Raw genomic sequence first — 27,915 nt, 5'->3', positions numbered from 1 at the left:
CCTACTAATATACTATTTCTTGTTTTGATTTCAGTTCGAGCTTGTTAAGCCTACATCAATTCAAAATTTGTGCTATGGAGCATTAATGATGATGATTACATCATTTATATTCATACCAAACATCTTGTGCTCGCTATGGGTGGCGTTTAGTATAATATCGATTGAGGTCGGTGTGGTCGGTTATATGGCCCTATGGGATATAAATCTCGATTCAATATCAATGATCAATCTCATCATGTGCATCGGTTTTTCTGTCGACTTCACTGCACATATATGCTATGCCTACATGGCATCTAAAGCGAAATACCCTCACGAACGAGTCAGCGAATGCTTATACTCTCTGGGATTACCAATAGTGCAAGGCTCTTTCAGCACAATTCTCGGTGTCATCGCATTGCTTCTCGCTGACAGTTACATATTCTCTGTATTCTTTAAAATGGTATTCATGGTAATATTCTTTGGAGCGATGCACGGTCTATTCTTATTACCGGTTTTACTGTCTTTGTTCGGACCAGGATCCTGCACAAGAAAATCAGACGATATGAAGATGTCGAAACTCGAAAAGTTTCCTAGCCCGTATTGTATACCGCACCCTCAGCTGATGTTGAACGATCAAATTTACAACAGCAAAAATTTGACCCCTAACGGAGTTTATAAAGGTTACGTGGACGATAAAGACCTGGGTATAGGGACGTCAGGCGAAGACACAAGTGAAAGCAGCTCTAATCAATCACAAAGACGACAAATCACCGAAAATGACAACGGACGCAAGCAATACGATGAAACAGGTTGGAAAAGATCGAATTATTGCCAAAGTTCGAGCCAATTTCAACCCTCCGGAGAATTAGATCCTTTCGGGCAAGACGTAGAAAGGAACTGGCATCGACAGCGCTATGAAAATAACCGTCGCACTTTTGAGAATTACGGTAAGCCTACACCCATTTCGAGGACCAGAGACGATGATTGGGTAACATCAACACGCAAAACCAGTGACACTGGACCTCGTCGAGAGGGTACATATAGAGTAATGCGGGCGCATTCACATCACAACCTCCACAGGCCCAGAGCTCCTCGTCGGTCTAACTCTCAGCATAATCTGGATCATTTAGATTACGTCGCAGAAATGCGATTTCCCTGACGTTGACACTGTAACCTCTCTAATATATTTAAGATAATGTACTGCTCAATTGTGGACCAAAGTGTTAAGCTACATGCAACCTTTATGCTAATGACAGAAAATTCTTTTTTGTTTTTCTCTCGAACAATATATAATGACTTGTCTGCCGACAGAAATCAAATAGATAACTATTTATTGATAAGTGTGACTGGAACGCACGTAGAATTAAAATTAAGCTTTTGTGTATTTTATTATGGGGTACAGGGGAACGAATAGGCTAGACTTATTCGAGGCAATGCGTTCGTTTAGGTACAAGGTTGAATCTTATAATTTTCTTTTAATAAACGGATCATAAATATTATGTTCATAAATTAATTGAATAATAATTAATAAAATAGAAGGGTACCAAAATATTATTGATATATATAATTGATGTTTAATTTAGAAAATACAGAATATTATTATATTACTTGAGTGGTTAGGTTTTTACTTCTTGGATATCAAGTAGCAATTATTTGAAAACACATTTTTTTTTCTATAATAATTTATTAGAAAATATAGCAACTACCTAGTTCCTAAACTATAAACTATTGATTCAGTCGCTAAACAAGGCTTGAGTTGCTAAAATGCAAAACTTAAATCTAAAATATACTAATATATTGAAGAAGATAAAACATACACATTAATTACTCCAAAAAAATCAACTTACATAATATAATAAGAACTAAATTAATATGTGGAACTGAAATATGGAAAAGAAACTATTTGACATAATATATATAAAAGAAAACCTTACATATATTAAAATGGTTAAATACATATTCTGTATTTATAAAATTATCTTGGCTATTGATAACGGACGAATGCTGGATTTTTCTTAATACCACTTACCACAGCTTCATACGTGCGTATGTAGTATTATATATAAGTAGAACGTTTATGTGAAGAATACCTATACGAGTATACATGTAGAGCTTTAATGTTACCTTTCGAAATAGATTTATTTTGTAAATATTATTTGTGATATGATCTTGATGCCATGTCTGTATGTATTTCTAATAGCTGGGTGTAAGAAACCATGTGTAAACAATACAATGTTTCCATTTATAATAAAAATATAAATATAAACAAAAAAAAAACGTATTTATGAACATGAAAGTTTAACATTATTTGAATGAAGCGTACAATTGTGACCTTTGTGGTCTTTGATTTTGACTGAATATTGTAAATACCAACTTGTTTTATATGGAATAAAATTAGTTTTAATATTAAAGTATTTTTCTTTAATTAACAGACTAGCCACTAAATTTTATCAGTTAAACTTAGAAGAGTTTTAGATTAACCTACCTACATACTAACTTACAAACTAAATAATATTTAGGTGAGAAACTGGAGTTGAGTTTTTAATGTTGATATTATTTATACAGAATGAAAAATTAAACGTATCGTATCGCATTGTAAACGTAACTAAAACGTAACGCAGTAAATTCTGTGAATTCATCAGTAGGCTACTTACTTTGCACTTGGTTAGTCTTTAACATAAAAACAGATGTATACTATAATTATGATCTTGGTGCCTAGTCCGATAAAAACAACATAAATAAAAACACTAAGACACCAAGAAGGCACATAAAGTTAAGTCAATAAAAACTAATAAATAATGAGAATCCATACGTGGTTAGATTACTGTCATGTACAATCTAGTTTGGCTTATCGTGAACTCTTTGTAACAACTGGCTACAAAGCAATATTATATCTTTAGAATCAAATTTCTCATATAAATAGTCACCCAAAATGGATAGTTCCGTATTTTTATTTTTCTCGGTTGAATGCTCTAATATTTTCTTTAATACTGCATAGGTATCTCCCGTAGTCATTTTCCGGGTTAGTGTTTCGGTAATGTTATAAATAGTCATTTTTTCTGCCAATTTCTGCACAGACGATCCGTCCAGTTGTTCCGAAAGCCGATCCACAAAGTCTGATCTCTGAAAGAACAACAACTGTTTTATTCGAAATGCAATATTATGTTTTTTTTTAATAACATCAGGGCATTTTAGAGCCGTTTATGTACACATTACTTATGGAAGTACTGTTGTATTATCCTGATAAGTTCTGAAGCGAAAATCTCATGGGAATTGATTTTTTTATTGCCCTTGTAGGCTGACGAGCATACGGCCCACCTGATGGCGAGTGGTTACCGTCACCCATGGACTTCAGCAATGCCAGGGGCAGAGCCAAGCCGCTGCCTACTAATTTATAGGGATGACCATTATTTCATTGTAATACCGTTTTTATAATCATCGTGTCATTACACGAAGCAGTGTGCTTAGTGCAAGTTTTTTAACGTTCTCGATAGCGTAAAAGTTAGCGCATAATTGTATGGAATGAGATCGTTTGCCTACGTTTGCCGCTAGGGGCGCTGTTCCAACTCCATACAACTTTGAGTTAACTTTTACGCTATCGGGAACGTTAAGAAACTCGCACTAAGTACACTAACGAAACATGACACACATAAAAGCGGTCACCGGTGCGCTCATCGGCAATAGCAGCGACAATGGTATTAAAACAAACTGGATTTAGACAAACATTTTGCTTATTTCAGTGTCCCATATCCAGTTATTTCAATTATTTATTTTAAAGAAAACCGACAATAGGTTATCACACAAGTGTTTATGTCTAATAAGCAGGATTGCGAAATCATTGTACAGCCGAACAAGCAATAAACTAAACTAAAACGTATCAATATGTATGTATATCGATAGCGCATAACGGACAGCAAATAGACTTGTGTGCTTAGTGACAGTTTTTTAACGTTCTCGATAGCGTAAACGATAATTCAAATTTGTATAGAGTTAGATCGTTTGCGTACGTTTGTCGCTAGGGGCGCTGTTCCAACTGCATACAAAATCGAGTTTCCTTTTACGCTATCGAGAACGTTAAAAACTCGCACTAGGCACAATAGTGGTCGCCTTCACGCTTTCATGGCACAGTAATCGGCACGAGTCGTGAGCTCTGACCTTAACATGCGCAGAGGTGCATTTTTAGATCAGTTTAAGACAGGGGCTCCCAAACTTATTTTGTCTACTGCCCACTTTGAGAATAAATTATGTTTTTAGCGCCCCCAATTTTTTCACCTGCATAAAAACTACTATAGCGAGAGCTCAGTTGGAGTCTAAGAGTCCTCCTAGATGAAATTAAAAATCGTCTCTCAAGCCTCTACACAACACCCCCATTTTTTTCCTGGGTCTCTTACCGCCCCTTTTTAGGCCTGCAGCGCCCATAAGAGGGCGTTATCGCCCACTTTGGAAAACGCTGGTTTAGGGGAACGAAGCAAGAACGGGGGTGGCACCGGCCATATCGATAACGCTATTGGTTCGTCCCGCGTCGCGTCACAAGCCGTCAGCCGTGATTCGTTCCCTGTGTTGTGCACGCGTATCACGAGTAAATTAACAATTAACCCTCAGACACAGCCCACTGAGTTTCTCGCCGGATCTTCTCAGTGGGTCGCGTTTCCGATCCGATGGTAGATTCTGCGAAGCACGGTTGCTAGGGTTCGTGTTAGCAACGTCGTCAGGTTTGAGCCCCGTGAGCTCACCTACTAGTTAAGGTTACGCTGGAATAGCCTCTCAAGGCAACCAACATAGGTAGGAAAAAAAAAAAACTGCACCAAACTACAATTTCGTGCAATTTTATTAACCACATATTTTTTATCAACCTCATTTAATTTATGCAGGCACTAACTTCTTATGAATAATTTTCTGTGGATAAATGTACATTTAGTAGTACCACAAGTATATAAATATATATTACCACATAAATATATTATTTGAAACTTTTTAGTAAAAGACGGTTTTTTGTTTTTGTCTTGGACATTGATCAATACTGGTATAAATAGATAACTTAAGGAATTGTTTAGAAGATAAGATCTTATCAATTAGAAATAATTTTAGGTATATTATTCAAATGGTTTCCCTGGCTTTAGAGAAATCAATGAAAATTGCCTAAAATCTATAACTTATTAATATAATTTAGCGGCAATAACTCGTCGACAACAACCTGTTCTATAAAAAAAAAGGGATGACTTAATAACCTTATGGAAGTTGGTTAAAAATAGGCTTAATTCTGACTTAGAATAATAAATTAACAAATACAAGTTTAAATTGAAGGAAGTTAATTGAATTTTTACTTAATTAAATTACTTAAGTGATCCATTTAATTACTGCTCTTTTATCGAGAGCTCACGACTGGTGCCTCCTGCTGTACTCAAATCACAATCATCAGATTATCACTACTATGTCAATTTGCGGTAGGCAGCGGCTTGGCTCTGCCCCTGGCATTGCTGAAGTCCATGGGCGACGGCAACTACTCACCATCAGGTGGGCCGTATGCTCGTCTGCCTACAAGGGCATTAAAAAAAAGCTTATTATGAGAAAACTTATTTGACTAACCTTTTCCAAGCAGAATGTAACCATATCAGCTGTGGATTTTTCCCCAGATTCTTTAGTTTGTATTCCTGTATCTACCATTGTAGCACTTTCCGTTTGTAAAGACACGGATGATGTCGACACATCACATGTTTGAATTTCAACATCATTTATTGAAACATTAATAGTTTGTGTATCAATATTTATCTTTGCAGTTTCCGGTATCATTCTCGTATCATCAGTCACATCGGTTTTAACCTCAGAATTTGCAGCTTTATTCATCGCAGCATTCCTCAAGGCATACAGATATAACGCGTTTTTAGCTGTTTTCACTTTTGGTGCCTTTATACATAATCGATTTACCTCCAATTCAGTCATTTTAGCTAAATCACCGATTGTGTTAACTTTACCCTGCAATTCTTTTATGAGCAACGATTTCATCGTGACAGAAGACAGGTCCGCCGCAACATTATCAATGGGATCACTGCAGTTTATTAATTGAGGACAAATCGGGTCTGTATCATTCAGGTCACTTATTTTCACAACTTCTACAACAGGAGTCTGTTCTAGCGACGATATTTGTGTATCGTCTTTACTGATAATGTCACTGTCTGTCTCCATGTCAGTGAGTGATTTTAAGTGTTCAGTAGTATCCTGAGACTTTAAAGGAGTTTGTGCCTCGTCCAAAGATTTAAGTGGTTGGATACCACTAAGAATATCATTATTTGAATCAACAGTAACATTTACTAGTGAAGTTTCAATACTTGATTGAGTATTATCACTGCTATTCAGAATTTCAACATCAGTGAAACTCTCGACGGCCTTTGACAAAGCAGTTTCTAACTTGAATGCACTGTCGAGTCTCTTTTGGGACTTGAAATTGGAATGAGGCCGTGTTTGCCTTTCTTGACGCTTTTGCGCCGAATTTTGTGGTGATCTCAGACCTATTGGTTCTATGTACTTTTGTACAGATACCGTAGTTGACACTGGTGGGTCGTGGAAACTGACCCGTTTTCTCTATAAAAGAAAATAACATAAAATAACAAAGAGCTAAAACAGTTATTGTATGTGTTTTTATATTTGTAATAACTTACTTTATTTGCAGGTGAAACGGTAGCTTCATCAGAGATCTCGGCCAACTTTCTTTTTAAAATAGGAACTGATGGACTCACATCAAGTGCTGGTAAAGTTCGTTTTAGTCTTAAGAAAGTTTCGCTGTCCTCACTTTCCATTGTTGTTTCTATTCCGCCACCAACAGAGTTATACAATATTCTTAAATTTCTTCGAGCCGGTGTTGTTGACTGGTTATTTTTTTTACTTTCTTCATAATCAGATCTGTCAGGTTTCATAATTGAATTTAAATTATCAGGAACACATAGGCCGAGCATTTGAGCTGCACGGCCGCCGGCTCGTACTTGAGGTTTGTTCTTTTTCAGTGACTGTAAAGAATTAGGACTTGTGTTGTTGACAACTACTTCAGGCCTAGGAGGAGATTGGTCTCTTTTATCTGGAGATACTTTTTCTTCTGTAAAAAATTCTGGGGACCCCTTTTCGAATGGTTCTCCATTACTATGTACTGGCGATGTCAATTTTATAACGACGTAGTCTCTGCTCGTCTCCGGAGATGGAGATTTGTCTTCAAGATCGGGCCTTAATATTTTTATGGGAGAAATCTCAACTGTATTATTCAAAAAGTCCTTTTTTCTCTGTTCGTCGTTCTTGTATGGAGAAGACACGTCATTGGTAGACTCAACTACTACTGAAACATCCATTGATTCTGTGAACGTTTTTGTAGCGTCGTCTTGTGTATTGATTTCAGTTTCATTACTTTGGTTTATTGATTTTTCCTCTTCCATGCCACATGGCATATTTAGATTCGAACTGGTATTGAATTCATCATTGTGCTCAATAGGTTGTGTGTCTGCTTCTGCTAATTCTTGACTTTCAAGTTGAATTGATTTTTCTTCACTACTAATCGTTATTGGCACGTCATCATCGTTTATAATAACCACATCGTCTGATATTTCTTTTTCAGCTAAAGACTCTGTGTTTGTAATGTCGCTTGATTCCGTTTTATTTTTCTCTTCTATGACAGTTTTATTTACAGGCAATTCAATATCGTCTTTGCTTTCATGACAAGAGTAAGGTGTCTCATTAATAATTATAGACTGTGAATCGTTCATCATGTTAGAAGAGTTTGGTTCTATGTTTGTAATATTACTTTCAACAGTTTTATCTGCTGCACTTTCGTTTACTGTGACGGGGTTATTGTCCGAATTAATTTTCTCATCAGAAAATTCAATGATTTCAATATCTGGTTCCTTCAATAGGCTTTTAGTGCGATTAACGTTTGCGTCGTTCTTAGAAATAACATAAATTTTTTCAATGCTGACAATTGCTATCTTTTTAGGGGTCTTTTTTATAACACTTACAGTAGTTAATGTCGAATCTTGAGAGCTTTCTATAACATCCTCAGAACAACTTTGAGATTTATCAGTTTGTGAACTTTCTCCTTGAGAATCAGGTGTCTTTGTACTCTTTAATTGCGTTATTTTCAAACCTTCTTTTAGATCTTTCTTCCCGGAATTTTTCGTTTTATTTAACTTTTCCGATAAACTTGTCTTATTAGTTGTGGGAGTGACTAAACTTTTTCGAGTATTTCTTTTTTGAGATGTTGTAGGTGTGTTTAAAAATGGGTGCCCTTCAACCATGTCAATGGCTAATTCCTTTTCAATTCGTGATTTTTTATTAGTGCTCTTTCGAGCAGAGCTTTCTTTGCTTTTAGTTGTGATTTCATCTGTAGAGTGTACTTGTACAACATGAGTAATCTTAGCACATCTTTTTTCACTGGTATTTTCTTGTGAGCCTGTAGAAACATTATCACTGTCTACCTTTTCCGTCGTTGCCACGAAATTCTTAGTCGTTATTTTTTCTTTCTCAATTATGTCCTGCTCCTTGGTTCCTTCATGTAAAGTTACTGATTGTATACTGTCACTAGTTTCAATACTGTCACTTGGTTCAATATTATTTACTTTCGGTGTTAGTTTCGCTACCTCCGTATTTTCAGTATATTTATCACCAGTGCTCTCTATTAACAAGACTATTCCAGACAAATTATTTTCTTCAATATTTTTTTTGACCGTGTCAGTTATTTTGGAACTCTTTTTCATTTGTAAATCTGTTGTTATATTATCCATAGGCTTCTCCACAGTTTGATCATCAGATTGTGAATCTGTCTGGGAGTGACGCCGTTTTTTTAGAGCAAAGAGTTCCGCATCATCAAACTTTTTAGGCTTCCTTTTGACACGAGATGGCCTATCAGAGAGCAACAAAGATGGGGCTGAATTAACGAGATTTTCAATATTTACGTCTGTGGAAGTGGAAGTTTTTACGGAATTTTCCAAATTTTTATCTTCAGTAGATGCACGCTTTTCTGGTGTTATAGATTTCTCAATCAAATTCCTGACATTATGAAAGATTCTATCTTTTAATGCCATTCGTGGTGTTCTTGATTTGGGCACTTCTCGTTTTTTATCAGTAGTAATTGATTTTGGGCTTAATTCTGCCTCTATTCCAGATGTTGTTCCTTTTTTATCCCCAAGTATGTTTTCAATAATAGTAGGAACAACGTCGGTACCTGGCATTTCTTTAAGATTAATTTCTGGATTATCAAAATTGTTCACGGACTTGCTGTTTGATTTACTATTTGTTGTTGTGTCTTGGGAGTCTGTTTTCCACTTTGTTAATTTAAATTCATCTTGAGATTGAGATAAGTCTTGGTACAGGGCAGGTATATCTTCTCGTTTTCTTGTGAATTTTTCTTTTTGATTTTCTGTAAGCTTTTTAGGATTAAATTTCCAGTTTGATTTGACAACAACAAATTCTTCGCCATTTTCTACTACTGTGTTTACTATGCTAGATTCTCGTTTCTTTTTCTTTGTAACTTCCTTGGCGTTAGGCGTACAAGACTTTTTATTAGTAGCCTCATTTTTGTTCATTTGCTTTAAAGATTCACAGTTTTCTAAATCACTATTCATATCCCGCGGGCTGTTCTCCTTATCTTGTGTAGAATTTAATTTCAAAATGGAATCTACAGCATCAAATAATATTAACTTATCATTAAAACATCCAGCGTATTGTTTTAGAACATCATATAAGATTGAATGAGATTTTGGGTAGAGTGCTGTTTGTAACACTGTATAAACTGATTTCAGCAATTTTCCTATTAAAATTTGATTGGTATTTTGTACCTGGAAAATAAATAAGTTTGTTAAGTGTATTTTAATACATTTAAAGTATTTTTAAGTTTACTGTGAAATTCAATTGTAACTGTCAGTAACCGACTACTTACAGCACTGTTTTGTTTTAAAATAGGAATCAATAGTTTCATGATTTTTTTAACACACGTCATTGCATGTTCTTCCAGAGTTTCGTTAACTGATTCTGTCACATGATTACAAATTCCAATGATGATGTCAACTAACAGTGGAAATATATCTTCAATGTCTTCATAATTATCGATTCTGTTAACCAAAACTTGCACTAACTCTACTTGTTGGTCGTATTTTGAACCTGCAAGTAATTTTTGATAATGAAACAATGAAACCAATAATCATGACTATGAAAGGGTTCTTGTTTTACTAGTCCCCAGAAAGTATTCCATTGTAATTGATATTTTTATTTAAAAAATTTATTACCTATTTTAATTATTAACCATTTTTTATTAAGCTATAACCATTATTAACCTTTTATTGACCAACAGAACATCTATACAGAACAACAATCTAAAATTTTTAAATAACAGAATGATGGTAAAATATATATTTTTTTTTTTATTACTTAGATGGGTGGACGAAATAACAGCCCACCCGGTGCCAAGCGGTTACCGGACCCCATAGACATCTACAACATAAATGCGCCACCCATCCTAAGATATAAGTTTCAAGGTCTCCAGCTGCCCCACCCTTCAAACTGAAACGTATTACTGCGTCACAGCAGAAATAGGCAGGGTAGGTGGTACCTACCCGTACGGACACACAAGAGGTCCTACCACCAGTATGCAGTCAATAATAGTAAAGTGTAACTCACCTGCATCTTTCGTTAAACTATTACTAAGGATAGCCAACAAAGCACACAATGACATATATGTGCTAGACTGTGTAACAATGTTTGAATATAGAATTATATTTGATATGTTCTCATCCAATTCAGTCTTTTTCAATTTTGCTAACGTTGTATTGTATAGCGTGAGCCAAGTTTTAGCAGAATATTTAACCTGTTGATAAATATTAAAAATGTAAGTATTCATATTTAAAAAAAATGCAACAGTAAACACTCAAGAAAAGAAGTATTATGTCCTGCAGTGAAAAAAAAACAGTTCAATATAATAGTAATATAAATATCTACTAGTAGAATCCTTTTGGGCATCAATCAAAACAGAATCATAGATTTAATTTAAATATTGAGGATGATAAACGAGATGCGATTATCACAAACAATAATCCACATCAAAATTTTCATCTATTATAATTAATATAATAAATACAATAATATTCAAAATTATACTCCATCATGATTTTAAATCTTACCTAATACCTAAGTAGTTTTATTGAAAATTTGTACTCACATCATTAAATAGATTCATTGATTTCAAGGGCCATATAACCATGTAAGATAAACTAGTTGAGCAGAGATTGAAATCAGACTCGCATAATAATTCTGCCAATGCTGTCCAAATCTTAAGTGTGTTGTCATTTGATGGAAGTTTATCCAAAACCCATTTCAAGAATATAAGCTTTTTTGAATTTATAGATTCCTCAAGAATAAAATATGCTATGGGTTTTAATTTTTGTATCATCTCTGTTGTGTTTTTACTGTAAAATATATGTGTGAGATTAAAAATTCCATTTTCAGTTTCTTAAATATAAATTTTCATTGAAATTCTTCATGTTAAATATGTGCCAAATAATTTAGTGCTATTTTAATTATATTTTAGATTATAATTACTTACTGACGATAAAAAGAATTAAATGCTGGATCTACAAGTATGCTAATAATTCTGTGCAGTATTCCATCGTCTTCAGTTTGCGAGTTGAACAATTGACTTATTTTCGTTTCGTCATCAAACAAGGTAATTACTAATGAGTTAAATACAAGTTCAACTTTTTTTTGGTCACTTTTACTTTCCTGTAAGTTTTAAAATATTTGTTACTTTCATATACAAAATTACAATAAAAGTTGTTACTTTTAAATGTAAATGTTATTTAAATGAAAATATTTACCTCAACAAAATTCTCAAAATGGTTTAACAATTCATTAACTAGATCTGTCCTAATATTATTATCAGGCAATTCTCCAACCGTCAAAAGAAAAGATTTCCAAATACATGACATTTGCTTTTGTGAGTCCTCGTTACCCTTTTTTATTAGTAAATTTATAGCAGTTTTCAGTGAATAAGACCAATCATGCCAATGTTCTATTAAATATTTTTTTTTCAATAATCTTTCCTTTAACCTTGGCACATCAGTGCATCCCTCACAACCAACATGTCCAACAATCTCAACAAATGCATCAACACATTTCATTGATAGCTTGTCTGATATTTGACCAGGAATAAATGAGGGTTTTCCTGATGCATTGTATTTTCCAAAACAAAAATGTAGAAATGATGTCAGTACTACATCAGTAAATACACCAAGTCTCGTACTGAATTTCACTATCAAGTGCCACCATGTTTCAAACTTAGCTAGAGCTGTCTCTTCAACTTTTGCATTATTAAGCCTTAGTGGAATCACAAGTAATTTTAGCCTTTTGTTTACACAGTTGTCATTCGTTTCTTTGGCAAATGTATCAATTAGAACTGACCAACACTGAAAAGCTCTACAACGATTATCAGCATCAATCTTGAATGCTGCTTCAACGACAGGCAGCATTGAGTTGATTGGTGTACCCATACCTGAAACGTTGCGGGTTATTTGATGGCCAAGAAGTTTGATGCATACAATCCAAAGTCTGTGCCACAGTGAACTGCCATTTTCTAGAAGCTTCTTCATTAGAAGTGGATACCTTTGATGTAAATGAACATAAAAATTAACATTGTTCTTGTAAATCTTCTAATACATATTTTAAAAAATATTTGTGTGTTCTTTCTGTGCACTGGTATCTCTGCTATTTATTAGAATTTAAGATATTAATTATTATAGTCCCTTAACAAAGGATTTCCAGCCCTTGTATTCTATTATGATAAAAGTGTGCAAGTGGTTTCACTGGGTGCAAATATATTGTATGTCATTATTGTGTAAATGTACAGACAACATTAGGCAGTTACTAGAGCCCATAAAAAACCACAAAATGAAGGGTAGTTTTCACCTTGAAACAGTAAATTGATGTCAAATGGACAAATGGAATGGACTGGACAAATGGAATTAGACTGGAAAGCATGATTGATTCGCCACAGGTGTTGACAAGATTAATACAAAAACATGCAGATTAATCTATCAGCTAGGCTGTGAGCAAAAACAGGTATATTGTATTGTAAGGAGCACAATTCTGTCTATTTCTACTACAAAGCAATCAAGATTCATTATTATATAATAAAATTAATTGCATTCACTAGAAGCTCCAATAACCAATTAAATCAGGTGGGCTCTGTGACATCAATATAATTAAATAAAAGACAGTAATGGTAAAATACTTCACTGGTGGTGGGACCTCTTGTGAGTCCACATTGGTAGTTACCACCGCCCTGCCTATTTCTGCCGTGAAGCAGTAATGCGTTTCGGTTTGAAGGGCAGGGCAGCCGTTGTAACTATACTGAGACCTTAGAGCTTATATCTCAAGGTGGGTGGCGCATTTACGTCTCTAGATATCTAAGGGCTCCAGTAACCACTTAACACCAGGTGGGCTGTGAGCTCGTCCACCTATCTATGCAATAAAAAAAAATTAAATTTGACTTAAGAATCACTAATTGTATTCTAATTTTAATATTATTATTTTCTATTCGCTATCAATACTTACCTACTAGGATTAGAAATATTTTGATATAGACATTCCCAATAAATGTCTTTGGTGTAATCTATCCTCAAAATTTCATTAGTCAACAGTTCTAGAAGTTCGATACATTTCATACAAGAAACACTACAGTCATGATTCAAATAAGTAACTATTGTAGGTATTAGCTTTGATAACCACACTGATAAACCTTCATTCACAAATTCTATTTTCTTCTCAGGTGGTAATACCTTGATGATTTTCAGGATTATCTGAAAAAACTGAAAGAAACCATATTTTAATTAGATTGCTACATAAACATTTTGTAAAAATCAATCACTGATGCATTTTTGGACAGCACAAACCATACAGATTCTGTAAATTTAACTGCAGCATGCAGTCAAATTGAACAAATATATCATCTGGCTACTAACTACTAAAAAGATGGTATAGTTCAAATTATGGACAGTGGACACAAGGAAGTAAAAAGCAAATTTATTCAAATGGTAATTTTATGGATCAAAAATGTATCAATAAATTAAAATTAAAGAACTTACCAGGATCCTAGATTCCAGTGGAAATTTGTGATATTTACTAACTTCAAAGAATTCCATAATTTTATTTGTATAACACATAGCGAGTTTAACAAGTGTCTCATCTGGAAACTGTATCATTGTTTCGGTGCATAAAGTTCTTATGTGTTCTATTTTGCTCAATAAAGCTGTAGCATTGATTACATCGAGTATCACAAGAGCAGTTGACACAAAATTCAGAGTTTGTGGTAATTTTCCAGCCTAAAATAATTATATTCAATCTTAAATGGATTTTTTTATTTCTACACTGGGTAGCTCACGGCTGACCTGGCATTAAATGGTCACTGGAGCCCATAGACATCAACCACAACAATACAACTGCCAATCTTGAGACATAACTTCAAAGTCTCTGTTTTTAAAGTATAATGTCTGCCCTACCCTTCAAACTGAGAGGCAGTACTACTTCATGGCAGAAAGAGGCAGGGTGGTGGTACCCACATGTCCAGGTTCACAAAACACCTTACCATCAATTTTAAAATAGTGTCAAATGACTTTAGCACATGCACAGTCAAGTAGAAATTCATATTTTTTTATATTTTTGTATTTTTCATAATAGATGTTTTTAATTAATCCCAGAATAAGCTGCCTGCACAAAGGTTCCTAATCTTTAAAGACAATAATCCACATCTAAATTTGTATTTACCTATAATTATTTGTTTTACCTTAATTTTTGCAATTAAGTTTTGTACTTAAAATTAAAGGAATTAAATTAATTTAACTAAGGGATGTAATACAGAATACATTAAGAATCCTACATTACCTTCACTCTTTCTAAGATTTTCAAGATAATGGTTAAGTTGAATGCAGTGTATTTCATGTTCTGTTTCATATCATGTTCACAAATGTTCAAAATTTTCTTCACTACACTAATATTTACATCCACTTCATCATCTAAGCATTTTACCAGAATCTCATAATTTTGGCGTCTGCTTTTGTCATTTTCGAGGGAGTTATCTTCCAAACGGCAGACAACTTCCTTCAGTAGCGCTGCATCGTATTCAGGCATTTCTGTGAAATAATGACATGAAAATGTAGCTTCTAAATGATGATCAACAAAATGCAGCATTATAGTTGTTATAATTTATTTTATTTTAAGTAAAATATATTTGAAACCTTTAAAACAGTTACTTTGTTAGTTCATTATGGAGATATTACCATAACTAACCCTACTATCACGGTCTTAATGTTAATAGGATAGGTAACAAAAACACACGCATATATATTGTATTGAAACACTTTGGTCAATGTTTGAAAATAAGATTTCTGTATCCAACAAACAAAAGGTGAGGAAACTAGCTTCAGCTTGTACATAAGAATGTGACACAAGTACATACTTTATGCAAGCTGACACAGAACAGACCGTTAAAGAGTTTCTGTTAATTAAAATTAATATAAATGTTTAACTATATTTTTATCCCTTACGTACTTGGATATTCCTTGAAGATATTTTACAATTACCTTAGGGCAATTTCAATACAATGTTAAAAAACAACAAAACGGCATTTTCTTACTTCACGTATTTTTAATTCACGTACTATTTCTGGCGCGAAGAATGACTTTGACATTTGACAGCAGTTGAGGAGTAGTTCTATTTTTTTAACTGGAAAGGCAAAGGTATCATACCATACAGACTAATCTTTTGTGTATTATTTTTTGAAAAATAATATGCAGTGAAATGAAATTGATTTGATTAATTTGAAACATTAATGAATTGACACCAAACTAAATGAAATGAGATAAGGTGATATGGCATGAAATATAAGCTCAGTAAAATGGTGGTTATTTATTGAGACTTTTTCAGTGGACTTTTTGGAGCATCCCGAGAAATACGTCCAATGGCTTTGTGTCATTTTCCCACATTTGTGCACTTTCATAGATATTAAACAGCTAATAAACCACCGTTAACTACACATTTAAACCTGGAGAAACACTAAATAGACAAAATAAAACAATTCACACAAGCTAGGGTAGCTAGACTTCCAAATAGCTGGTCTAGGTAGTATATCAGGAACAAAAATTTCAGTGTTCATTTTTTGCGGCGAAAATAACTCAAACTCATTTAATCACTGCACTATTTGCCGCGACTACCGCGCGACTCCCAGGCTCGCACCGTCCTGATTCATGCATTTGTATTGCTCGCCCGCCGCGTCGCAAATCGGCCGCGCGGTTCGCTCGGTACATTTCGCCGGTCGTTTCGCCGGTCACCGTTGCGCGTGGCTTGATAAGTACATTGCTATGCGTTTATTTTACAGCCTGGCCACGGGACATTCGCCGATACGAATTATCGCGCGTTGCGAACGGCGAAGCGTCTAGCGACTAAAATAAGCGCATAGAAATGTACCTAACAAGCCACGCGCACCGGCGACCGGCGAAGCGACCGGCGAAATGTACCGAGTGAATCGCGCGGGCGACTTACGATGCGGCGAGCGAGCAAAACAAATGCACGAATAAGGACGGCGCAAGCCACGGAGTCGGGCGGTAGTCGCGGCGGATAGTGCAGTGATTAAATGAGTTTAGTTGTTTTCGCCGCGAAAAATGAACGCCGAAATTTTTATATTTTATATTTTTTATTTATTTTTTATTTTATATTTTTAAAGTCGTCGTGGCCTAACGGAGAAGACGTCCAGTGCAATCGTGTTGAGCGATGCACCGGTGTTCGAATATCAGGCGGGTACCAATTTTTGTAATGAAATACGTACTGAACAAATGTTCACGATTGATTTCCACGGTGAAGGAATAACATCGTGTAATAAAAATTAAACCCTCAAAATTATAATTTGCGTAATTACTGGTGGTAGGACTTGTGAGTCCGCACGGGTGGGTACCATCACCCTGCCTATTTCTGCCGTGAAGTAGTAATGCGTTTCGGTTTGAAGGGTGGGGCAGCCATTGTAACTATACTTAAGACCTTAGAACTTATATCTCAAAGTGGGTGGCGCATTTACGTTGTGGATGTCTATGGGCTCCAGTAACCACTTAACACTAGGTGGGCTGTGAGCTCGTCCACCCATCTAAGCAATAAAAAAAATAGCTGAAATACTAGCTAGACCAGCTATTTGGAAGTCTAGCCACCCAAAGTATTTCTCGTACTTCTTGTGGAATTCTCCATCTATAGGTATACTCCGATTCTTATTAAAATCATGTACATCTTTTCCAAATAATAGGTCCAGAACCAAAAAACTATTAATTTGTAAGCAATATCGAGATAATTTCGATATAATAGACATTTCGCTGTCGGACTTCCTTACTAGTCGCGGCGGCGAACGTAAGTACCCGTGGCCTGCAAACGGTGCTGCGCGAATGGTCGCCTCATCCACCGCTTCGTCGTTCGCACCGCCGATCCCCGTGGCCAGGCCGTTAGTCGCTAGACGCTTCGCCGTTCGCACCGCGCGAATATTCGTATCGGCGAATGTCCCGTGGCCAGGCGGTAAATGCTAATATTTGGCGTCCAATAAGCACGAAAGTGATCGTTAAGCGATGAGTAATGCCGCTAGCTGTTTACACGATCGCGAAGCAAGCTCGAATTAAGCACACAAACCGTGTGATTTCTCGAAGAGGGGATCACGATTGCCAAGATCTTGTGATTTAATCTTTACCTTTTTTCTTTTATGCTACGTGAAAGATAAGATCCAATGGCTGCAAGCGTAGCCGTGGCGGCTAATTAGCGGATATTATTTTCTATTATATAAAGCATTCCAACTTTACAATTAAAACGACTACCCCACCCTTTAAACTAAAACGCATGACTGCTTTCGGGAGAAATAGACAGGGTGGTGGTACCTACCCGTGCGGACTCACAACAGGTGACACGCAAATTATGATTTTGCGGGTTTGATTTTTACCACACAATGTTATTCCTTCGCCGTGGAAGTCAATCGTGAAAATAAATGGAAAAATTGGTACTTGTCATCGGGATTTGAACACCGTTGCATGGGTAGATGCGAATGCACCGGACGTCTTATCCTATAGGCCACGACGACTCCTGCAAAATAAAACCTTTTGTTAGAAGACCCTATAATTAAGTTAGTAACTTAAACAAATAAAAGTATACTGCAATAGCAATGCAATGCCGATTAGAGAAACCGCTTCTAATTTTAAAAATGTACGGGCTTGGAAAATTCCGCAATTGAAGAAGCTTCAACAACTATACCGAATTATTTTTTGTTGCCCTTGCGTTCATCGAGAATACGACCCACCTGATTGATGGTGAATAGCTACCGTTGCCCATAGACTTCAGCGATGCGAGGGGCAGAGCTAAGCCGCAACAATATTTAAATTTACTTTTAAAATTGACCGTGAACGCTAATCCCAAAAACAAAACGATTCGCTGTGTGTAGGTTCCCATAAGCACAAAACTCATCAACAAAGTCCACGATGAGACGCTATTACTTAAGATATAAATTTAACATATATATGTATTGAAGCTATTGACTAAAACACAAGGCATTTAATTTTAATTGAAAACTGCATTTAGCGTGTTGTAGCGTGCGAAACTCGAATCGCAAACATTTCTAATGCTCACTACAGCTTCTTGAGTGGGCACTGCGCCGACACAACACACATTACATGATCGTTATTCGAAGGCGAGACTCGTTCCGTGCGCTCGCGCATATTTGTGTCTCTTTAATTATTATTTTACTACCGACTGTTGCATCGTTCGTATCGCCGAATGTCTACGCGCTTCATGTCGAGCATAACAATCAGTGTATCCAAGCAAAGCATATAAATTACATCTAACTCCATATAGGGATGGAGAGTTCGTGTGGTGGTGGTTCTGTGTCCAAATGACTCGAAGGCTGGTTGGTACTGCTTCAGTGCGAAATAAAGAAGCGCAGTGATAACGTTTTGTAAGTATTCGTGGTGCAATGCCGGGAAATTCTGGAAGCCCTTTCTGGGCAACGGTAGATTTCGACAGTGAAGGTAGTGATGTACCTTCGCCGCCTCCAATGAACAGACTATATTTGGATCCTTGGGATAATGAGGCCTACGGCGTTATGCCGGTAGAGAGAACTGAATCAAGTCAAGGAGACAATTTTAATTCATTCGCTGGCGAGCCTGTCAGTGCTAGTTTTTATTATGTACCGACTAAAAACTATGACTCTGGTGAGGAGCCACCTCTGCCTCCTCCGAGAAGAAACAGAGTTAATGAAGAAGTCACACAAGAACATATCTATGGTCGAAGGAAATCTTCACGGATTGCTGTCACTGAATGTCCCGAAGCACTCGTTTATAGCGAAAAGCCATTAAGTAAGTTATAATTTAAAAATTCACCGGAAAAGCATTTCTGTTCGTTTGTCTATACATATAACTGAATGTTTTCTTTTATTACTTTTTTATTTTTTTTATTGCTTACATGGGTGGACGAGCTCTCAGCCCACCTGGTGTTAAGTGGTCACTGGAGTTCATAGACATCTACACCTTGAGATATAAGTTCTAAGGTCTCAGTATAGTTACAACGGCTACCTCACCCTTCAAACCGAAACGCATTGCTGCTTCACGGTAAAAATAAGCAGGATGGTGGTACCTACCACCGGTTATTACGTCCTCTATGCTACTCTAATTACGTAAATTACCTATACTTTGTCATATTTTTTGAAAACCCTTCGTTGATTTAAATAATTAAGCCTTACAGGGCTAAACCTATTAATATATGTATTACTATGCTTTTTAATTCCTGAAAAAATGTGTTGAAATTGCAATCTTAAAAATTAAATGTATTTATTATCTATGGTCGATACTGTGCGGTCGTTGCATTAAAAATAATCAAATATAAGAAAAAATAATAATAAAACAAAGTATGTAATAGAAACTTGTAAACATATTTCTAAGCTGCCTATAACTTATTTTATAAAGCTGAACCTCTTTTCTTGACAATTTTATTACTTTTAATTAAATATATCTAAACCTAAAACAGCTTGTATTGCATGGACGGGTGAATGCGCTCACGGCCCATTCTGGTGTTTAAGTGTTTACAAGTGTTTTGTAGGCAGCGGCTTGGCTCTGCCCCTGGTATTGCTGAAGTCCATGGGCGACGGTAACCACTCACCATACAAGGGAAAAAAAAGATAACAAATAGGACGGGTTTATCGCGAATCGTGTATTTCGTCTGAAGTGTGCGATACCCAGAATTATAATTCAACAGACCGAATAATGTGTTGTGAGTCAGGGAGGGATGCCAGTTCTGGTATCTATACACTGGAAACAGCCTGTGAGTCGTAAATTCAACTGTATATATATTTGAATGAAATATTTTCTACTGCTACTAAGCACTGAATTCAATACGAAGGCTTATCACTATGAAAACCCAAATTATTACTAATATAGAATTTTTTGCGAACCTTAGACATATTCAAACATCGGTAACGGGCTACAAATTGTAAAGTATTTGTAACGTCGGAAATTATTGAATGCCAATAAAAACGCGAGTTTAAACCGTAAACGTTTTCGTTATGTATACGTTTTTAGTTTCATTTATAATCATTTTATTTAAACAGCTTCTAATATTACAGGAGATCGCCGCAGGTCCATGCATATCGAAGAACCGATCTATGTACCACATCCGATGATCTACGAGCCTCTATATGGACCGGCTATGCCTCCACCGGGGTATATGCCGCCGCCACCTATGCCCCGCATGTCTGTCGCTCATCACCCTGACTACGTCATTGCTAATATACCTCATCCGCAGTCTCGAAGGCATTCAAGGTGATTTATTTAATTTACAACAACTGAAACATATTCCTAACCGTGATTGCAATAATAATTATAATCGAAATAATTTCAAGTCTGTCAATGTAAAATGAATCACTTGCTACTTCCGTTGGTGACAACTTCTATGGGATATATTAAGAATTTGGATAAGTGCGATTATTAGAACAAAGATAAAATACTTTATAAATGACGAAAATACATCGTTTTATCCGTTGTTTTATCGTCTCTGACAACGAAAAGAAATTTTACAATATCGTAAGATGTTTGACAAGCAAACTAGTTATATGCAAGATATTGTTTATCAACATTGAAACAACGAAGCAGTTTTTATCTATTTTTATTATTTATTTTTTGGCGTTGACGTGCGTATGAATTCACAGCCCATTTGGCGGGTAAAATAAATTAAAATATTTATTGAAATTCATTAAAATCACAACGAGAACCGTCACCCTGATTAAGAGGTGACGTCCGCAATACATAGAACTAATGATTAACTATTGTTTTAACCACGAATGCTGAATCGTAGAATTTAGGCATTATCATACCTAGTGTGTGCTATGACAGAAGCGAATAAATTTTAATACACAAAAAACTTGGATAACGCTAACGATTTAAGTTTTAAATTGCATGCTAAAAACAACCGCCCACTCCAATCATCCACCTAACGTAAAGACTCGCTCTGTTGAAGCTCTTCTTTTTGTAGTTGTCACTATAAGAATATGGTCTCAGACCGCCTTTGACATGTTGTGTATTTGTTGGTAATATTGTACCTAACAGAGATTCGTTTCGCGGCATATTCGCAGATCTACGAGAATACCTACTCACAATTACTTAAAGTAAACGCACCTTGTACTTTTTCTTCGTAATCTTTTTTCCTGTACTAGATTGCAAAAAAAAGATCGTTCAAAGGTAAAGAGGCCGCCAATTGCAATTCTTACTGGAATTGTTATTTTAAATATAAACTTCGTCAAGTTCTCGTGTTTCAATACAGTTATTTGGTTACTTATCTGCTTCTCCTAATAACGCACGCTTCGAACTGTATGTGACTGAGTAATAAAATTAAGCACTGAAATTATTAGGAAATTGATTAAAAATATTCCAGTGCACGGACATTTATAAAATTTCTCAAATGGTTCAACGGCCATTATCAGAACTATGCTTACTCAATGTATCGGGATTGCGTTAGACAACGCATGAAACGGCAGTTTTACTGAGATAACGACGTATGAAATATTGTAAAGAGCGGCTTTACGCGCACTGATCACGACATTCGAGGTTTCGTAGGAAAACAGCGTTTTCACGCTAATGAGACCGAGTTACAATTCAACAGATTAGTAGGTACGAGAAACATCTCCATGATAATAATAATTTCTATAATTTTACAGTGCTATGGTACGCGAACGGTGTAATTATTATAGGTAATGCACTTTCCTAATAGAAATCATGGATAAAAACACGGAGCCACAGTTAAACTCCAATGAGATCGCGTTTTGCTCATGTAAAATTTAAATTAGAGCATGAGTCAGGTGTTTTTTTTTCTAGTTTATGTGTGCTTGAAAGGCTATGTGGAGAGTCCACAAAGCAAACCTTGTATTTGTTTTTATCTTAACTAATCGTTGCTAGCCTCGAGAGGCTATTCCAGCTTTTCTGGACTGGTACGCAAGTTCACGGGGCTCAGCCTGATAGACTTTGCCAACATCTGCTCTAGAAAGAGCATTGTTTCGCCTAGATGGGTAGACGAGCTCACGGTCCATCTAGTTAAATGGTTCCCGGAGCCCACAGACATCTACAAACGTAAATGTAGCCACCCATCTTGAAAAATGAGTACTAAGGTCCTAGTTTTTACAGTACAACGGCTACCCCACCCTTTAAAACGAAACGCAATACTGCTTCACGGCAGAAATAAGCAGGGTTCTCCGCCCTTCCCGTGTGGACTCTCAAGACGGCCTACCACCACCAGTAAATACGCAAATTATAATTTTGCGAGTTTGATTTTTATTACACAATGTTATTATTCCTTTATCGTGGAAATCGATCGTGAACATTTGTTAGGTAGTTATGCATATTTTATTAGAAAAATTGGTCGTCCCTGCGGGATTCGAACATCTCTTGATACGAATCCCGGTCGCCCGGTGCATCTCTTGATACGAATGCACCGGGCGTCTTATCCTTTAAGCCACGACGACTTCAATATGGAAGTATATATCGGGAAATTGGCTACCGAGGCTCTTCCCGACATTTTCCTTCAAAAAATGTGGCTGTATGCAACCGACGACGAATTGGATCTGAAATTAAAGTCACACAATAATATAATGTCCAAGTAAAGATGTGTGGCATGTGAAGTGTTTTTCTAGATTCGACAAGGCTGAATTGTTCGAAAACTATTTATTGATCGAAGTTCTAACCGAAAAAATACAACCGTTCGTTCATAAATGCGTACAGAGGTGTTGCAAAAAGCGATTTAACTTTTACATATAGCCAGTTACTTACTACAATTTAGGCTTGTGGAGAGTAATAAGCGGTAGGCAGCGGCTTGGCTCTGCCCCTGGCATTGCTGAAGTCCATGGGCGACGGTAACCACTCACCATCAGGTGGGCCGTATGCCCGTCTGCCTACAAAGGCAATAAAAAAAAAAAAAAAAAAAAAAAAAAAAATTAAGAAATTAATGATACAATAAATACTAAAAGAGTATACGTCACAGCATTCGTTATTATCTATGATTCAAACAAAAACGTGCGACGTCTGAGCCCAGAGTATTTACAACGAAAATTCTTGACGAGCACAGTATAATAATAATTGTTGTTTTACTATAACGCGTTTACAATACCGTGAGAATGTTCACCAGTTCTTGTTTTTTTCTTCTTTTTTTTTTTGCTCCCGACAATAAGTTATGAAAGTTGCACTGCACTTGTGAGAATGTTCGGTTCGCATTTATTAGAGAAACCTGGAAACAACCTTGCAATGACCTCTCTGGATTTTATCTTTAACATCAATTTATTTTTTTTAGATGCAATAGTGGCCTAAGCTTACCATAGTTAGTATGGAGATAATGAAGTTTGAATTTACTTTTACGTTGCTTTATAGGCAAAAACAATACGCGCAAAAACAATGATTATAAAGCCATAATAAAATGTAATACATATATGGGTGAAATTAGGGATTAGTATAGGGCTTTGTATCAAAATTTATTATGTTTTAAATAAATTGCAATATATAAGTACGGATATGAATAATTGTGGGTTAAGCCACTTTTGCGCTCACGGCCTTATATTATCTACTTACCTAATGACTAATGCAGAAGTGCATCCTGCGACTATTTAATTTTTGTTGCGACACTTTAAAGGGTGAAGAACAAAATATTAAATTCATTAAAATATCTATGACTAATATGGTAGAGCAATTGTACCTAAATAACTTTTTTTTGTGAAAATGTCTTTATCGTTCACGAATGACTACCACAATAAGCGAATAGCATCGTATAAGTAATAAAAATCAATTTGAAAAAAAATAAATATTAATAGATAGTTTTAATGAATGAATCAATAATATAACTAATGCATAAAATTCACCACCTATTTAGTACAAAAATATACTATGGAAACACTTATGACTAACGATCATAAAAAAATATTTAAATTTATTGTGAATCACCTCGTGCAATTCTACGTAATGGCGGTAATAAGATTTCGTGATCTGACCGTCAATATACGAAGAAATTAACAAAAGAATGCACCGGAAACAAATGTATAACTACAGACATAAGTGTAATTACGTTTGTAACACACACCACTTTCTATACACACTATGTTACGTGAACGAAGATTGGTAGGCATAATTCGTTAGTAAATGCAAGTCATTGAAAAACAATATAGACTCTTCCTGTCCAAACTTGTATACCTTACGTACCTTTAATAAATCAATTAATTGATCTATAGCTTATTGTAAAATGAAGGGAACATAGCCTTCTCGTATTTCAAAAAAGGTAGTAGTAGAAGTAACATAAATATCCTAAAAGTTACCAAAAATATAGTTCTAATATTTGCAACCTATATATTACATTACTAGTTGTCACTCGCGGCTTCGCTCGCGTATTCAAGAAGAAGCGTCAGTATAGTTTTCTGTGTTAAACAGATGTTTGTAGAGAAGGTATGCTACTTTAATAAAGATCATGTCTGCAAGCAGCATATGCTTCATTTTGGCGTGAAAGAAGGACAAACAAACAAACATACTACCAAATTAACAAACAAACACGGTTTCAGATTTATAATATTTATAATCTAGAATATAAAGTACAGATTACTAGGTTACCTTCAACGGCTTAGTCTGCGTGGGCTACATCTTAAATCGCGTGCAGATCTTTACTCAGCAGTGAGATAATATTCTGTAACCTGTATTATTTTCCAGGTGTCAAACTATTTCCTACAAAAATTTCGTCAAAATAAATTCAGTACCTACTTGAAGAGTGAAAATTTTGTAGACAAACACATTTCTTTAAATATTTGCTAACTTTTAAGATCGGCCAGTAAAGGCAAATACCAATCTTTAAATGACAATACGATTTTACACCGTCCGATTTTATTGAAACAAATACCTATTATTCTTAGCTAGTTTCTGTTCATTAATCTTTTTATACCTGTGAAAAAACACATTTAAAGATTTGTTAATTTGTAACAAACAGAAAATCATTGATTTATTAACTTTATGAATTTTAGTTCGTCCTTTTTATTTTGTTATTTTTATGGGCGATGTTTGATTCGTAGTTGATAAATCAATTTAAATAATATGCATGCATCTATTGCTTGTTCTGTGATGGGTATAGGCAAGCTGCATCACGATTGAGATTCGTGAATGCAATTCGAGTACCAGTCCTAACAAATTAAACAGATGCAAAACCCATTTATGTAATGATAATATGGAAGTTTAACACCGTGTTATAAAACTTATTCACGAATTTCTACAAAAATGTAACGTTTACTTTTACAAAATATTCTGAGCATTCACATTATTACCAAATTAACATTTTTTCTTCGGTCTAGTTATTCTGATACACTATCGCCTAATGAGTTCATAACACAACATAATGTTTTACGACATAATTGGAATTACATGCTTAAGTTTTTCAACGACCTTACTCGGTTAATTTGGATATGCATTACCGCGCTAATCAACTACTTTGTTCTCTTATCTTCTGTAATGAACGATGTCGATGAGCGACGCTGAAGATGTGACGATATCACGGGCTACAGTAGACTAATTTATTCAGATATTATGAATGAGAGCTAAAAATGTATTGATAATATAAGTGAATAGCACTACGCATTGAATATTACTGATTTTTAAACTTTAGTAGATAACTCATTCCGTAATTTGAAATAATTTTTTCAGTATTGTAACATCTAATAATCGTCGTCAATGTGTTGCTAACCGCACTTGAATCTAACTACTAAATTACTCGTGTAATATGTCTGAAGTTTTTTTTTTTATTGCTTTGATGGGCGGACGAGCTCACAGCCCATCTAGTGTTAAGTGGTTACTGGAGCCCATAGACATCCACTAAGTAAATGCGCCACCCACCTTGAGACATAAGTTTTAAGGTCTCAATTATAGTTACAACGGCTGCCCCACCTTTCAAACTGAAACGTATTACTGCTTCACGGCAGTAATAGGCAGGGTGGTGATACCTACCCGCGCGGACTCACAAGAGGTCCTATCACCAGTAAAATACCACCAGTATTTGAAACTCTAACACTTTTACAAAAATATAAAATATTTTCTTTCGTTTTAGGATGATGGAGGCTTATGAGCAGTTTGCCTACGAAAGTCTTTCTCCAGAATACGAAGACTGGGCACGGCCTTACCCAAAAACAGTTCCTGATAATTTCCACTTGTCCAGATATGGTCATTTGCGAATTGATTATTCCTGCAGCTGGAATTCACTCGATCGACTGATTCGTAACCAATAGAATGTTATAAAAGATTATGTTTACACACATGACACTTCGTATAGTGAAGAAAGGTGATTTATAAAATATGACTTAAATGGCTCTTTCTTGTTTTCAATATACACATTAAATGTAGCCAAAATATTTTATAAGTGATGTTATAAATTAGGAATTGGTTGTATACTTTTAAATAGCCAAAGATTTCGAATAAAATTTAAATTGATATTCAAATGCTTTAATTTTTATTTTAACGTATTCGCGGGTAATACCTACTTCGCGTTTTAAAGGTAAAACGGTATTCATCGTAATATTAAGTGCTATAAGAGAAATCAAGTTAACTTAAGCACATTGAAACAATGATAGGTATTTATGGTAAGTATATGAGGAGATTGATTTTTATTGTGTTGTTATATAAAATTGTGGTTAGCTTTCAATTTCACATGAAAATTATTATACATTGACGCTTTATTTCTCTTCATTATTCTGTTACTTTCGCTGAGGTGCAAAATTCATAGTTATATAATGTAGAAATATATTAGTGAATTGACAACGTATGGTAATTAACGACTTCGTAATCAGTATTGTCGTAAATTGTAATCGGTAGGCTTGGCTCTGCCCCTGGCATTGCTGAAGTCCACGCGCGACGGTAACCACTCACCATCAAGTAGGCCGTATGCTCGCCTGCCTACAAGGGCAATAAAAAAAGTAAATTAAAAATTAAATAAACTTATTAGATTTTGGTTAGTAAAGTTGTCGGAATTATTTGTCCATAAATAGTTTTTCGCAAGGATTTGAACCGGTTTTTTCACAAAAAAATATCAAAAATTTAGATTAGTACTGAAATTGATTGGTCTCTTTCCCTTTTCTACCTTCCTAACTTTGCTCATTAGTTGTGCCTCTAGTCGTTGCTGATTTCCATGAGCAGCCGTATGCAGTATGCCGGATGTTCGCTGCTTACCACAGTAAAAAAAATACGTTCAGTGGTTTTAAGCTTCTCAAACGCTATCGGTGCCCGCAGCAAATATATGAGACAAGGTGTACTGACACCTCGAACACGAAATATCCTTCATTTGGTATCCGAGATATCATATTCACTTTTACCGAAAATCGAAGAAAAAATCGCGTAATAGAAAAATTGG

The 27,915-nt window shown here is 35.5% G+C and overlaps 3 protein-coding genes across 7 annotated transcripts in view; 2 read left to right on the top strand and 1 right to left on the bottom strand.

Annotated features, from left to right (window-relative positions):
* LOC101740298 (patched domain-containing protein 3) overlaps nucleotides 1-2,390 on the top strand; it is a 54,764-nt gene extending 52,374 nt beyond the window's left edge. Inside the window, exon 11 of the mRNA XM_038013153.2 lies at nucleotides 35-2,390. Coding sequence (XP_037869081.1) covers nucleotides 35-1,138 — 1,104 coding nt within the window. The 3' untranslated portion in view covers nucleotides 1,139-2,390. The remainder of the gene's footprint in view (nucleotides 1-34) is intronic.
* LOC101740154 (telomere-associated protein RIF1) lies at nucleotides 1,644-15,702 on the bottom strand. 4 transcript variants are annotated; one of them, XM_004930463.5, is made up of 12 exons: nucleotides 15,550-15,702; nucleotides 14,884-15,131; nucleotides 14,088-14,324; nucleotides 13,558-13,811; nucleotides 11,823-12,606; nucleotides 11,552-11,727; nucleotides 11,168-11,414; nucleotides 10,630-10,816; nucleotides 9,893-10,113; nucleotides 6,636-9,791; nucleotides 5,566-6,558; nucleotides 1,644-3,102 (listed from the first exon to the last, which is right to left on the bottom strand). In XM_004930463.5, exons 2-12 carry the CDS (start codon nucleotides 15,127-15,129, stop codon nucleotides 2,818-2,820), a joined length of 6,786 nt encoding a protein of 2,261 aa, XP_004930520.2. In that variant the 5' UTR covers nucleotides 15,130-15,131; nucleotides 15,550-15,702; the 3' UTR covers nucleotides 1,644-2,817. The 4 variants fall into 4 exon arrangements, with proteins under 4 accessions (XP_004930520.2, XP_021206476.1, XP_012549482.1 ...); XM_021350801.3 differs by having other exon boundaries at nucleotides 15,635-15,688; XM_012694028.3 differs by having other exon boundaries at nucleotides 15,582-15,681.
* A 2,911-nt stretch (nucleotides 15,703-18,613) lies between these two features.
* LOC101740333 (uncharacterized) lies at nucleotides 18,614-27,007 on the top strand. 2 transcript variants are annotated; one of them, XM_004930383.5, is made up of 3 exons: nucleotides 18,614-19,370; nucleotides 20,633-20,828; nucleotides 26,620-27,007. In XM_004930383.5, the coding sequence occupies exons 1-3, from the start codon at nucleotides 18,989-18,991 to the stop codon at nucleotides 26,795-26,797; spliced, it is 756 nt and encodes a 251-aa protein (XP_004930440.1). In that variant the 5' UTR covers nucleotides 18,614-18,988; the 3' UTR covers nucleotides 26,798-27,007. The 2 variants fall into 2 exon arrangements, with proteins under 2 accessions (XP_004930440.1, XP_037869431.1); XM_038013503.2 differs by having other exon boundaries at nucleotides 18,651-19,370; nucleotides 20,618-20,828.
* The last annotated feature ends 908 nt before the right edge of the window (nucleotides 27,008-27,915 follow it).

The sequence above is a fragment of the Bombyx mori genome, chromosome 10 (genome assembly GCF_030269925.1).
Source record: "Bombyx mori chromosome 10, ASM3026992v2".
NCBI lineage: Eukaryota > Metazoa > Arthropoda > Insecta > Lepidoptera > Bombycidae > Bombyx > Bombyx mori.
Note: the sequence above shows the minus strand (reverse complement) of the source record. Positions and strands in the feature narration are given on the sequence as shown.

Coding starts and splice junctions, on each gene's coding strand:
- LOC101740154 (XM_004930463.5), bottom strand. CDS start 15,129: ATGCCTGAATACGATGCAGCGCTACTGAAGGAAGTTGTCTGCCGTTTG. Junction 14,325..14,883: donor AAATCTTAGAAAGAGTGAAG/GTAATGTAGGAT, acceptor TAATTATTTTAG/GCTGGAAAATTACCACAAAC. Junction 9,792..9,892: donor TTTTAAAACAAAACAGTGCT/GTAAGTAGTCGG, acceptor TTTATTTTCCAG/GTACAAAATACCAATCAAAT.
- LOC101740333 (XM_038013503.2), top strand. CDS start 18,989: ATGCCGGGAAATTCTGGAAGCCCTTTCTGGGCAACGGTAGATTTCGAC. Junction 19,371..20,617: donor TTATAGCGAAAAGCCATTAA/GTAAGTTATAAT, acceptor TTATTTAAACAG/CTTCTAATATTACAGGAGAT. Junction 20,829..26,619: donor CAGTCTCGAAGGCATTCAAG/GTGATTTATTTA, acceptor CTTTCGTTTTAG/GATGATGGAGGCTTATGAGC.